The sequence below is a fragment of the Papilio polytes genome, unplaced genomic scaffold (genome assembly GCF_000836215.1).
Source record: "Papilio polytes unplaced genomic scaffold, Ppol_1.0 DF822067.1, whole genome shotgun sequence".
Classification (NCBI taxonomy): domain Eukaryota; kingdom Metazoa; phylum Arthropoda; class Insecta; order Lepidoptera; family Papilionidae; genus Papilio; species Papilio polytes.
The window spans coordinates 7,413,076-7,425,666 of NW_013527137.1; the positions used below are offsets into that span (position 1 = coordinate 7,413,076).

Sequence of the window (12,591 nt, forward strand, 5' to 3'; positions counted from 1 at the left end):
TAAAATCTGTAACATAGGCTATTTTTTTAATTACACGCAGGCGATGTCGCGAGCAACAGCTAGTTTGAAATCTTTTTAATATTATTTAATGACACTTATTAGCTATAAATTTAAATACATTTAATTATATTGACATATTTTGAGGCTAACTATAGCGTTAGGGAGATTATGTGAAAAATGTCTCCCAAGCGTCTGGTACTTTCTCTGAAAGGCAACAGCATATGTGAAAATATTTTGTTCACTTCGTCTATTTATTTTTAAATGTCCTTTTTTCTAACGTTACTTTCTCTACACAGAAATGATTATATAACTAATTTTAAATATACAAAAATCGAATGATCGACTCGACTGAATATTCGTTCAGATACGTTTAGGTACTAAATTATTCGGTACTCGACTAAATAACAAGGCCGGTGCGAAGTAGGCATGCCTGGTTCACACTTAACCAGTCCAGTTGGACAGTAGCGTACACTGGCTTAAAGTGAAAACTGACGCCAGTGCTATTGTCTAACTGTACTGGCCATGTGTAAACCAGGAATTACGCCCACTGGGTCAAAACTTTGTAGTAATTGTAAACTTGAGGCAGTTTATGGTCGCGTGGATCGCTGACCATAGATAATGAAAGACTTGACGATAATACTCTAATTATTGTTGTAAACTGTAACCCTCCAAATAAACTTTTAAATCAATTTTTGTATGAGTATTGTGTAAATACATTTTTTTATAAAAATTATAATCGTTTTATTTCTTACTTACCTTTTATATGCACCTTTTATACTTGGCCAATACAGTTGCCATGGCTATTTATAGATTAGTAGGTAGTAGACCATTGGTGCCTGTTATACACAGTGACAGTCGAATGCCAGTCCAGTTATTGAGCGCTACTGACCAACTGTATTGGCCAAGTGTGAACCTCGCAGTAATTATACCAAAGGCAACACCGGGGAGAGGGATAAACATCTAAACGCAATTCAATAAAAAACGTTTATTTTAAACAATATCCTAAAAACATTAAAAAAACCTTACATTAATTATTTACAGTGTAATTAAAACTAAAGTGAAAGTATAAAAATAATTAGTTATTAAAAAAGTGTAGCTTATTATTAAAGTTGACAAAACAATTTAAACATATAATAGGATTATTCCCAACCGTCACCCCGCCCTGTCCCCACGTGAAAATATAGTTTCATCCGTCCCACCTTTTAGTCCTACTATCACCAATAAGGTGACAGATTGAACCGTTATGGAATAAAATAAATTCCAACCGTCCTCGTCGCAAAAGGTGGTACGGATCAAACTTTATTCTCATCTGTCCCCACGTGGACAAAGCGGGATGACGGTTTGGAATAATCCATTCAATAATACGGAATTTATTGTAACAATAGACTCAAAATGGCGGATGAACTATAGCTAATTAAATTATACCACTAACTAAAGAAATTTACTATTTAGTAGATAAAAAGTACATTTTCCAGAATGAAATTAAGTTAGATCCGCCATATTGACGTATAATTTAATTCCTTATGGTACAGCCGCCATTTTGACTCTAACAATAGTAAAGCTTAATTGACAATGAGACAAGTTGTGATTGGTTAATTACAATGTACTTTATACGTGTTGGTTGTCCGAAAAGTTGTTAGAAAATCAATTAGTAAACATTAATCAATTACCTTCGCGCTTATAGTTTTTTAGTTCTATATTTCTCTACAAAATAAATGTTGTTAAAACAAAGTAAACGATACTTTAAAATCTATATTACTTTAAAAAGTACATTTTGGATCACCTAAATTATAAAGATTTGTATTTTTGTACCTACGTATTGAAATAATTCAAAAACTACTGAGCTGATTTAAAAAAAAATCACCGTTAGAAAAGTAATTTGTCAGTAACAGGCTATATATTTGTCCCGAGCGACTGATAGTTTTAAATAAAAACATCAAGATTTTTTAATAATTGTGTTTTATTTCGTGTATTTAGAGGTTATGACGCCATCTTAGCGGCGGCTGCAGCTGCGGCGGCTGCGGCTTTCTTTTTCACAGCGAGCGCTGTTCGTTGCTTTGCTTGGATCTTTGCCTTTTGACTCTTCGATAGTTTACGTTTCTTATTCGCTTCGTTTACTGCTGCTAGAAAGAGATAGGTATATTGAATTTGACCGTCTCTTAACGATAATATGTTTTTTTTTTTAATTCACTAGTGATCTGAAAGATGGAAAGCTGATGGACCTTCATAAAATCTTTACTGCGACAACGTAAGATTCGAATATCCATATCGCTGATTATAATACATTTTGTCAATTTTACTAGATATCGTTAATCGAAAATCAAACACGGATATCCATAGTGTTAAGAAGAAAATTAGTACAATACAAATAGTAAAATTAGAATTTGCACAACACTAGATTATTGGCATAAACGTCACATCTCTAACTGACAGCTGTCAATGTCATTAGGAGGATTGATGTTTCGCGCGCAACGCTGGCGAGTTCTCTAGTGGAGTGTTTAAATTTTAATCGCTAGTTACAATTATTCATTGTTTAAAAGTACTTACCAGCGGACATGGCGTGCCTGTTGGCGGCGGTGCGCGCGAGTTCGCCGAGCGTGTTGGCGAGCGCGGCTCCCAGTCGCGAGCAATCCGACCGAGCGGCCGAATGTGCTCGTAACGCTAATGTCGCTAATCTAAGAAATAACACGCTATGATTTATTAACTGTTCTAAAACGACGTAACGACAATAATATAATTGTTATAACATTATTATACTTAATACTAAGAGGCACACACCTTTGACTAGACAATCGCATAACTGTAGTGCGATTGTCGATTGTTTCGCAGCCAATTCAACTGTTTAGTTGCATAACTAAAAGTCGAGTAAGTCACCTTCATATAATCTCATAGGGATCAAAGCAAGACTAAACAGTTGTGCGATGTTTAGTCAAAGATGTGCGCGCTCTAAGTCTAAATTTCCGCCAAGAATGGCGCGCTTATCTAATATTGTAATTGACATTGACAACTGTCATAAGGACGGGACGCTACGTCAAAGATCAAGTATTGTACTACATCGATACAGTATCGATTTATCTGAATACTATAAACCAAAAAAGTCAAAAACTTGTTACTTTATAGTAAGTCGGAAATTAAAAAAAAAATATTGGTCTGAATTCTAAATCCATATTTAACATTAAAAAGAGGAAATATTTGGATTTTTGTATGTATTGTAATAATTCAAAAACTACTGGGCCGATTTTGAAAATTCTTTCACCATTAAAAAGCTACGTTATCAGTAAGTAACATAGGTATATTTTTTAATATCAAGCGGACAAAGTTGCGAGCAATAGCTTGAAGACAATAAAATCTTACCTTCCCGCCAGATCCTGTTGGTCTGTGTCCAAATCACATCCGACTGTGGTCGTATTCTTCCCCTTCACGGTGACTGCCATCTGAGACCAACGAAACTGTTTGAGGATACATATATTATGCAAACAGTATGGTACCAACTAAATTACAAATATAATAGGCGTTGCCAGGAATCCCCTACTCGCTAGAGACTCCAAAAATAAATATGAAAACTTTGAATATGGCTATATTAGTGTAGATGCTCCCTCTAGGCTCAGCCTAGGCCATTAGCTAAGGGAATGTATTACTACATCGCACGGTTTTACGCAATACGATTAAACTCAAACTGTGATATTTTATTAGTACCTTTCTTTGTTTAAGATGTATTGTAACTCACCTTAAAGCTCTGCGGACATATTCCGAAGAGATACCTCTCGAGTGTAACTTTGAATTCATCAGCAAACACCAGCGACGCTCCGTCACTTAACTGTGAAACAATTGTTATGAAACTTGACAGTTTTAATAGTGGTAGAGTCCTCTTTAACGTTTACGCACTGTAGGGCCACACGCAATCTTACTAATCTTCCTAATATTATTACTAACTTAGGGTAGGTACAGTGGTAGTGCCCGCTTTAACATCTTAGCACTGCAGGCACGCCCCCAGTAATACCACGACCATACAGAAGACAGGCGTGAAATGGAAGCAATTCCGTGTTTCTTCTGATGAGTGTGGTGCCGGAGGCCTAATTTAAGTCCCTTTTGCTTTACCACCCTTTTCTTATAAGGAGAGGTTGGAAAGGGGAAGTGGATTAAACGGTGGAGGAGATGCATAGGAAGGGGAAATATCCTCTTTATGTGCGTCTCCCCCTCCGTGGTATAAGAGTAGGCAACGCATCTGCAATTGCGGATGTCATTTTAACGGATTCTAGTGGCCGCTTGCTCGTTTGCCACCTTTTGTTATAAAAAAAAGGCTCCGAGCCCCTCAGTGGGGACGTATAGTGTGTTAGTGATAGACTCGTTTGCCACCTTATAATATAGGTAAAAACATTCTTCAATTCAGTCTAGAGGAATGTTTATTTTTAATCTGTTCCCGGATTTTCGATGTATCTGTTTTCCGTCATAAAATTAACATTATACAAACACGAGAACTCTAATCAATGTCTGTTAATGGAGGTCAACTAAATACGTTAAAAGCGCTCACCTTTGACTAATCTATCGCACTGTTTATAGAGTGTCTAAATAAGATACATTAGTTTGGTAAATAACGCATATGAAGTATCGAATTCAATTTGTATGAAGGCAAATACTTAATAGACAGGTATCGTAGTGACGAAACAAACACATAGCGAACAATTATGAACTATCGATATTCGGTTTAAATAATTATCGAACTCAACTAAAATTATTATTTTCTTATTCACTAATTCAGATTCAATTCTAGTATTGATTACAGTGTAGAGAATTTAGCAATGACAGAAATAATAGCGAAATCCAATTCGATTACGTACGGCTGTAGTAGTAATAAACATTTATTTACTCTCATTATTTGTTATGGTCATTATTAATTTAAGAAACCAATGTTTTTTATTTATTTCATAAGTTATAACTATAAATCTATCGATTCCAATTTCTATAAGAACGAAAATCGAAAATCGATAAGATTCATGACTGATTACACAACCCATCCCTACTAAATTTGAAATGAATTGTCAAACTAATCTAAATTATTTAGACAAATAATAATCCCGTTTTGATGTCTATGAGCTTAAATGATGCACTACTCGATTTTTAGTTGTGCAACTAAACAATTGAATGCAAAACAATCGACAATCGTACAACAGATATGCGATTGTTTTATCAAAGGTGTGCCCGCGCTCTGAGTCTACGAGTATGTTCTTTGCGTTTCTAACCGTATATCTATATCTATACTATTATAATAAAGCGTAAACACACACTTCTTTGTTGCCTAAGATGTCAGCAATCACAGAATATTTTTGGATAATTTTTTATTTAATAAAAAGCCCTACACTTAGGTCACGCTTTAGGCTATATATTTTCACGCCATTAAACTTAGGAGGTAAATATTTTGGATCAAAACCGTAATGTGGGAAAGAGACCATAAGTTGCTGCCAACAAGGAAGCAAGGTTGCCATGGTTTGTCATGATGTCATTTTGACATTTGCAATTGACAATTTAACACATGTATACAATAAAATAATTTTATACTGATGAAATCGGACGGGAACAGCTAGTTTAATTTTAAACAAATAGCAAAGCGAATGAGATTGTATTTAATACATTTTTATTGTAATATTGTGCCTTCTGTCCTTTGAGTTATATATTTCGTCTAATGTAACGAAACTTATATCAAGACGTTTTGAATTCATGATTTTTCTTTTGTATTTCGTTTTTTTTCTGTATTTAAAAATAATATGTTTAGCATTTATTTTACGGAATTATAAATAACTAGCTATTCCCGTGCGGCTTCATCCTCATGAAATTGTGATTTTTTTTTATTGTGTACATTTGTCAAATTATCAATAGCAAATGTCAAAATGTCATTACATGATGACAAACCATGGCAACCTTGCTTCCTTGATGTTGGTAGCATTTTATAGTCTCTTTCCCACATTAGGGTTTTTATCCAAAATATTTTGATAGCGTAAGTTTAATAGCGTGAAAATGTATAGCCTAAAGCGTGACGTAAGTGTACGGCTTTTTATTAAAAAAGAACTATTCAAAAATATGGTTGCTGACATGTTAGGCAACAAAGAAGTGTGTGTTTACGCTTTATTATAGTAATATAGAAGTATAGATATCAGTTGTTAACTATTATCCGTTGCTTTTAAATGTATTAATTGGGATTAGCCTTCTCAATATATTAAAGCTATATTTTGGAATAACTCCAGCTGCTTTTACGCACTTGAGAATTTGGCGAGATTATACATGAGTCAGCAAACGATGGTATAGTAAATAACAAACTTTATGATGGCCGGGATATACAGTTCAAGTTATTTAATATAGTTTGGTTTTTGTAATATTATAAGGCGGCAAAGGATCAACCAGTCGCCTAAATTTGCCAAAATAGCGAAAACTGCCTATAGAAATCGACAATTCCAGATTGCTTACCTGTAATCGACGGAGGAAGGGACGTGAAGAAAGTGGATATGTCACCTTCCTGTGCGTCCCCTCCCACGATATATAAATCCCTTCCCACAAATACACTCTCCCTTACAAGTAAAAGGTGAGACGGGCAAGGGGACTAAAATTAAGTCTCCGGTATATTTATCGGCGAAGAGATTTCATATCTTTTCATTTCCTATACTAATAGTGGTCCCATCTGGTAGGCTTGGAACTAATGCCGAGCGTTTATAAAGTTTGAATCTTTTTATACAGAGTTTAGTCATCGAAACAAGACGAAGGCATATTGTTATTTACAGCCAGTTAGTGCTGTCAAAATCATATTTCGACTTTTAAAATTTTTTTACGCATTGATTTTTATTCGAACTGTGCCTTTTTCCTGCCAAAATGGTTTAGTTTACGTAATCAATAAATTTTGTTGTTTAGAAGCTAAGTAAAAATATCCTTGAAATATCAAATAATCGCTTTCGATTAGTTTTGATTAATTTTTCCCTCCAATTAGAAAGTTGCAACGCTTTGAAGTTTTTACTTGTAAATTAAAATATGAAATTATACGTTAAAAATATTTTATTTTGTAATAAAGTAAGTTTAGTAAATAATTTAATAAACAGCAGCTGATCAATACTTTTGAAGTTTATTTTATGATGTTGGTAGTTTATGGGTTCGAGTTTTTCGTCAAAGCGCTAAGACTTCAAACTAGTTTTCGCCCGCGACTCCGTCCGCGTGGAATTAAAAATACAAACGTGAGTAGCCTATATGTTTTTCTAAACTATCCGCTACACCTATGCCAAATTTCATCGAAATCCGTTTTGCCGTTTAGGCTACAAACTCTAACAAACATCTCTCTAAACTTTCACATTTATTATATTTTAAAGAAGATTTAAAACTTATGCAATAATTACTTTTGCCTCTAAAATTGTTACAAAAAACCTCTCCCGCGATGTTTGAATAACAGAATTCTAAATTTAAAACTTTCAATCGTAAGTTAGGAAAGTGGTTGTAATTTTGTATTGCATTTACAAAATACTACAAAAGCTTGTCCGCGATGCGCTTGAATTCGTTCAGTAATCGAGTGTTTATTTCTCCAGGTGATGTACTAACGGTGCGTTCGGAAACCTCTGGAAATCCGCCAAGAACGAGATTATTATTTATACCGAGATATAAGTGCGAGTTTACTTCGCAGACGGCAATAAAATATATCCTCGATTTATGTTGATAAATAAATTGAACGCGATTTCTGAACGCATCTGTCAAAATGGAGCCGTTATTTGACAGTTGATTATGAATGATTTAATTTTAGTGTTGTTACATATTAGAAACTCCTCATGTTTTGGGGATTATTAATTTTTTTATTAAAATATTAATCTGCAAAAAGTATTTACTCGTCGAATGATTCCATTATTTTAAGGTTAGTTATTTTATAAACAGGATTTTATTCTCTGTACCCATGTTTATAGTAACAGTTCATGGAGGTGTTGTAAATCGTTTTATTGTTGCGTTTTAGGATGTCATTAAACGAAAGATGTTTATGTTCGACAAGACGGCCGACTTCCTCGCAATTTGTCATTCGAGTTTATGTTGTCTGTTTACGTAGTACATGACTTTATTTCTTAGGCTTGTCGATATAGTGCGTGCGCACACTTTTGACTAAAATATCGCAAACTGTGGTATGATTGTCAATTGTTTCGCATAACTGTTTACTTGCACAACTAAAAAACGAGTAGTGTACACACCTCCATATAACCCCATAGAAATAAAAGCGAAACTAAATAGTTTTGCGATAGTTTAGTTTAGTCAAATGTGTCGGCGCGCTCTTATGATCTCAAATATCGGGTTAGGAAAAGAGTTAAGCATAGTTTATCCGGTCAGTTTTGTAATAGCACCAACATAAAAAATATGAATGTGGGCATGGAAGAATAGATAGATAATCTTTTTATAATATTAGGTGGCAAACGAGCGTGCGGCCACATTTATACGTCGAAAAGGCAAAACGATTACTACCCGTAAACATCCGTAATTACAGATGCGTTGCTTACCCTTTATTGAGGAAAAGACGCACATAAAAATAATGTTTCCCCTTGCAATACGTCTTCTCCGTCGAGACTGACGTCAAATTCACTTTCCATTCTCATACTTTCCTTATAAGGAAAATGGACTAAATATTGGGCCTCCGGCACCCACGTTGTTATTACATATCTCCTGAACGGCTAAATTAGTCTCGCTGAAAGGCATTTAGAACATAGTCTGGAAGAACACATAGACTGAGGTGTTTTTAGTTCCGCGGAAACGGATTTGCGTGCGACAGCATTATTAAAAATTACTCCATAGATTCTAAGCCACTACATTGTAACTTTAATGAAAGACATTACAATTGAAAACAAAAATATATCAGTATGCGGTATTTTTTTTCAGTTTTTATTAATTAACGTGATTGTGAAATTCAATTGTAGTGCCACATATATTTTTTATCATACAAAGTATAAAAAGTGCAGTTGTTTTTTTTTATTTTCGCTAAAAAGACGCAACGCAGTGACATAATTGTATAGTTGAGGTTATATTTTACGTAAACACGCAGGAAATGTAGATAATACACGAAATAGTAGAATTATTTTTGCGCTTTTTATCGCGTGTAGACGATATTATAGTTTCTGCAATAAATTAGACTCGGTAGATGACTTTATGACTGTCAGAATTGTCCACTTTGTGTAGAGGATTTTTGATTATGAAACTCGTTATATAGACGATGCCAAGACGTGTGTATGGCTGTGTTTACACTAGGGTGTATTGGTAGTGAAGATTACCTGACTCTGGAGGATGTTTGTTGTTCGCGTATATGTTTTTTTATTAAATAAAAGTGTGGCAAACTTACAAGTGGCTACCTGAATATGCCAAAATGGAAAACCGACCGCTGCCTATGTGTGCCCACATGTGGGTTTGTATGTATATTGTTGTGATCACCTGTAGCCTAAAGGATTGAATCTATTTTGAGTAAATAAAAGTGTATCGTATTAGTCCTTTGATTGTCATTCGGTCTAATATTAAAACGACATCTAACAGCGTCTTATATGCTAAGGCCACACTTGAACTCCAAATTACAAATAACGCTTACCAAGCGAAATGTGATTCGTTCCAGTATTCTGCCGATAGAGGTAGAGTAAGTCAGGATTTTTAGATTTCCAATTAACAATAATATTTACTAAATAAAAAAATGTTACCTATAACATCAGATCGTTTTCATCTTATTTTCTAACGAAAGATACATTTTGATCGTTTATCTTTATTTAAATGTTTTATAAGTTTCAAATTTGTAGTTTTTATCAGCATAATGTGAATATTTAATGTAAATTGTTATGATCTACCGACGTACATTACGCGGGGATATAAATTGCTGTATTACCAACTTTGTGTGGGCCACGACTGAATGGTTATTACCTAAATATTTCGTTATTATTTATTACACGAAGAAGTGGATATCAAATCATCATCTCCTTATCCTACTCCCGTAGTCGCGCTAAGGGTTTTCCTCCTCCAAATAACTCTATCATCCGTCATCTCTGGTCTTGGTCATATCCTGATTTATATTTCTCGCAATCCAACTATCTCAAGAGCAAGTAAAAAACTAAATTTCAGATAAAAAAAAATGCAAAGAAATAGGCTTTCTTTTCACTTACTCTGGTAAAAAAAATAGGTTAATATTACACTTTAAAATATGTTGACCGGTTAACAAAATTTATATCAAAACGATTATATTTTTTTTCTCAGCTTCTGTCCACCTGTCGTCGAATATTGTAGTGGAAATTAAAGATTCAAAATCTAGCAACACTTGGCTTATAAGTTTTGCCAAAAGTACGTGCGTCACTACACGAAGTTTTTTCTGTTAAATAATAAAATGTATTTTTACATTTTTTTATTGTCCATGACACAAATGTGCCCTAAATACACACCAATATATTACCTAGATAAAATATTAGATTCTTCTCAATGTTTGAATTAGACAAGCTGCCGCTGCGACTGTGTCCGCGCCGAAATAATAAAAATTTAACTCGTAGCCTATGTGTTCTTCCAGACTATGTTCTATATTTGTGTCTTAAAACGAGGTCCGTTGAGTCGTTATGGAGATACGTATAACAAACATCCATCGAAACTTTCGCCCGCGACTTCGTCCGCGTGGAATTAAAAAACAAAAGTAAGTAGCCTATCAGTACTTCCAGAGTATCCTCTACCTCTATCCCAACATCGAAATCCGTTCAGTAAACGTCTACAAACAAACTTTCATCTAAACTTTCGCATTTATAATATTAGTAAGAAAATGGTGTAAAATGCCGCAGAAATTATGACTCGACAGAAAAATTAATGGCCACATTGTCATTATTTATTTGGTCAAACCAACGATTATTTTAAATGTTCTACATAGATATTTGACCTGAGAGACAGGAGTGTATGATAGAAAAACTTCGTCAGCGTTACAATAGAAAAAAAAATAGTCTATAAGATTCTCGCACTAGCTACATTTCAAAGTTCTGTCAAAATAGGTTCTGCCGTTTCAGAGGTTACCCTGAATAAACGCTGGCTTGCAGACAAAAAGACAGATAAAAAAAATGAAAACGGTAAGTGTATGTATGCTTTACATAATTTTAACGTAATTTTTTTGAGAAGTTCCTGTTTTTATCAATCTTCTCAGATGTAAATATTGAAAGAAGAGGATTTATTTAAATTCTTCATTGACCTCAAAAAAAAAACTAGCAAAAATACTGACCGTGGGACCAAAAAATATCCCTGGGGAATGATTAATTGAACAATAAAAAATTAAGAAAAAAATTAAAAACTTATCTTACCTTTGGCGAACTTTTAGGTTCTGGCAAATGCGTTTTATTATCTTGCGACAACTTTGCCTCGGTCATCCACAAAAAAATAAAAAATGTCAACACACTAAGATTTCGTCCATTCTTTTTCTTAAATGCCATATTATAAATAAATATAGAAATTCAGTATTCCTCTAATTTTGCTAATAAATCTAATTTATTTTTAAAATTACTTTCGCGCGTGTGTAAACTTTTTTTGAAGTTTTACCGTTAAAAATGGCGGGATATATCTGTTGTCAAACCCCAATGGCGGGCTCCAGTGGACTGGAATTGTAGACGCACAGACTGCAAGACGTTATTTATTTTTAGATTTTATCGAAGGAACAGTATTAACAGAATCGACGTCACATGTAAAATGTAATACAAGATTTAATTTAGCATTTCAACGGGTTTCCGAACTGATTGACAAATGACTTTAGTTTTCTTTTGATCTATTTTTTTTAATTAAGATGTACAGCAAAAGGTTAATGCTTCGACAGTTTGAAAACAAATCAACACTGGCTGTTAAATGTTTTTTTTTTTCTTAATTTCTTTAATGGCTTTCTGTGATTTTTTTATGTTGGTTTTAAGTGCAAAATACTGTTATGAATTTTTAACGTGTAGTTTTTAGATTTACGTCTTTCAACGAGCTAAATCCAAAAGTATTTTTTCGAAATAACCTAAAAATATTTAGAAAAACCTACCGTTCTGTTCCAAGATTAGTTTAAAAGCTTTTGTGCTATTTTAGTACTTATTTTTTGTGTTTTAGGAGTTTTTTATTACTATCTTTCTCACGTTCAATCCTAGACTCTGTTATTTATTTTTTCTGTACAATTTACTATACGATGTACGAACACTTTTGTTTGTTGTTCCTCGATTTTACTTTTCGTGTAGTTTACAGTTTTCAGTATTTATTTTCTTATTGTGGAAAAATCTTGTCCTAATTTTAGACGCTTTAATGCTTAGTTCGTACCAGGCTAGTAATTTAGATTAGATTGTCGAGTCGAGATGAAGGGTCGGCACAGTATGTGCTGCTCTATACATCTCTATCAGCCGTCATATCTGAATCCACTCCCTTCTTATGCATATCTTTCACACAATCCATATTTCGATCTTCCTCTACCTTTATAGCCATCCACATTCAATCTTAACACTTTCTGGTTTATGTCCCCATCGTCTGGTCACATAACGCCATACTGCGCTAACCTAATTGCTTCTCAATTTCTCTACCACTGGCGCTTCTTCCAAATTTCCTCTAATATGCACATTCTTAACTTTA

General features: G+C 34.0%; 1 protein-coding gene across 4 annotated transcripts; it reads right to left on the minus strand.

Moving 5' to 3' along the window:
- Positions 1-1,817: 1,817 nt before the first annotated feature.
- On the minus strand, positions 1,818-11,608 carry LOC106107068. 4 transcript variants are annotated; one of them, XM_013287767.1, is made up of 5 exons: positions 11,307-11,608; positions 3,728-3,817; positions 3,355-3,434; positions 2,548-2,675; positions 1,818-2,120 (listed from the first exon to the last, which is right to left on the minus strand). In XM_013287767.1, exons 1-5 carry the CDS (start codon positions 11,433-11,435, stop codon positions 1,981-1,983), a joined length of 567 nt encoding a protein of 188 aa, XP_013143221.1. In that variant the 5' UTR covers positions 11,436-11,608; the 3' UTR covers positions 1,818-1,980. The 4 variants fall into 4 exon arrangements, with proteins under 4 accessions (XP_013143221.1, XP_013143220.1, XP_013143219.1 ...); XM_013287766.1 differs by having other exon boundaries at positions 1,818-2,123; XM_013287765.1 differs by having other exon boundaries at positions 3,355-3,449.
- Between the last annotated feature and the right edge of the window lie 983 nt (positions 11,609-12,591).

Excerpts from the sequence above, each read along its gene's own strand:
- LOC106107068 (XM_013287764.1), bottom strand. The coding sequence starts at position 11,435 with ATGGCATTTAAGAAAAAGAATGGACGAAATCTTAGTGTGTTGACATTT. Across the intron at positions 3,450-3,727 it reads TATGTCCGCAGAGCTTTAAG|TTTCGTTGGTCTCAGATGGC; the intron begins GTGAGTTACAAT and ends ATCCTCAAACAG. Across the intron at positions 2,676-3,354 it reads CAACAGGATCTGGCGGGAAG|ATTAGCGACATTAGCGTTAC; the intron begins GTAAGATTTTAT and ends GTTATTTCTTAG.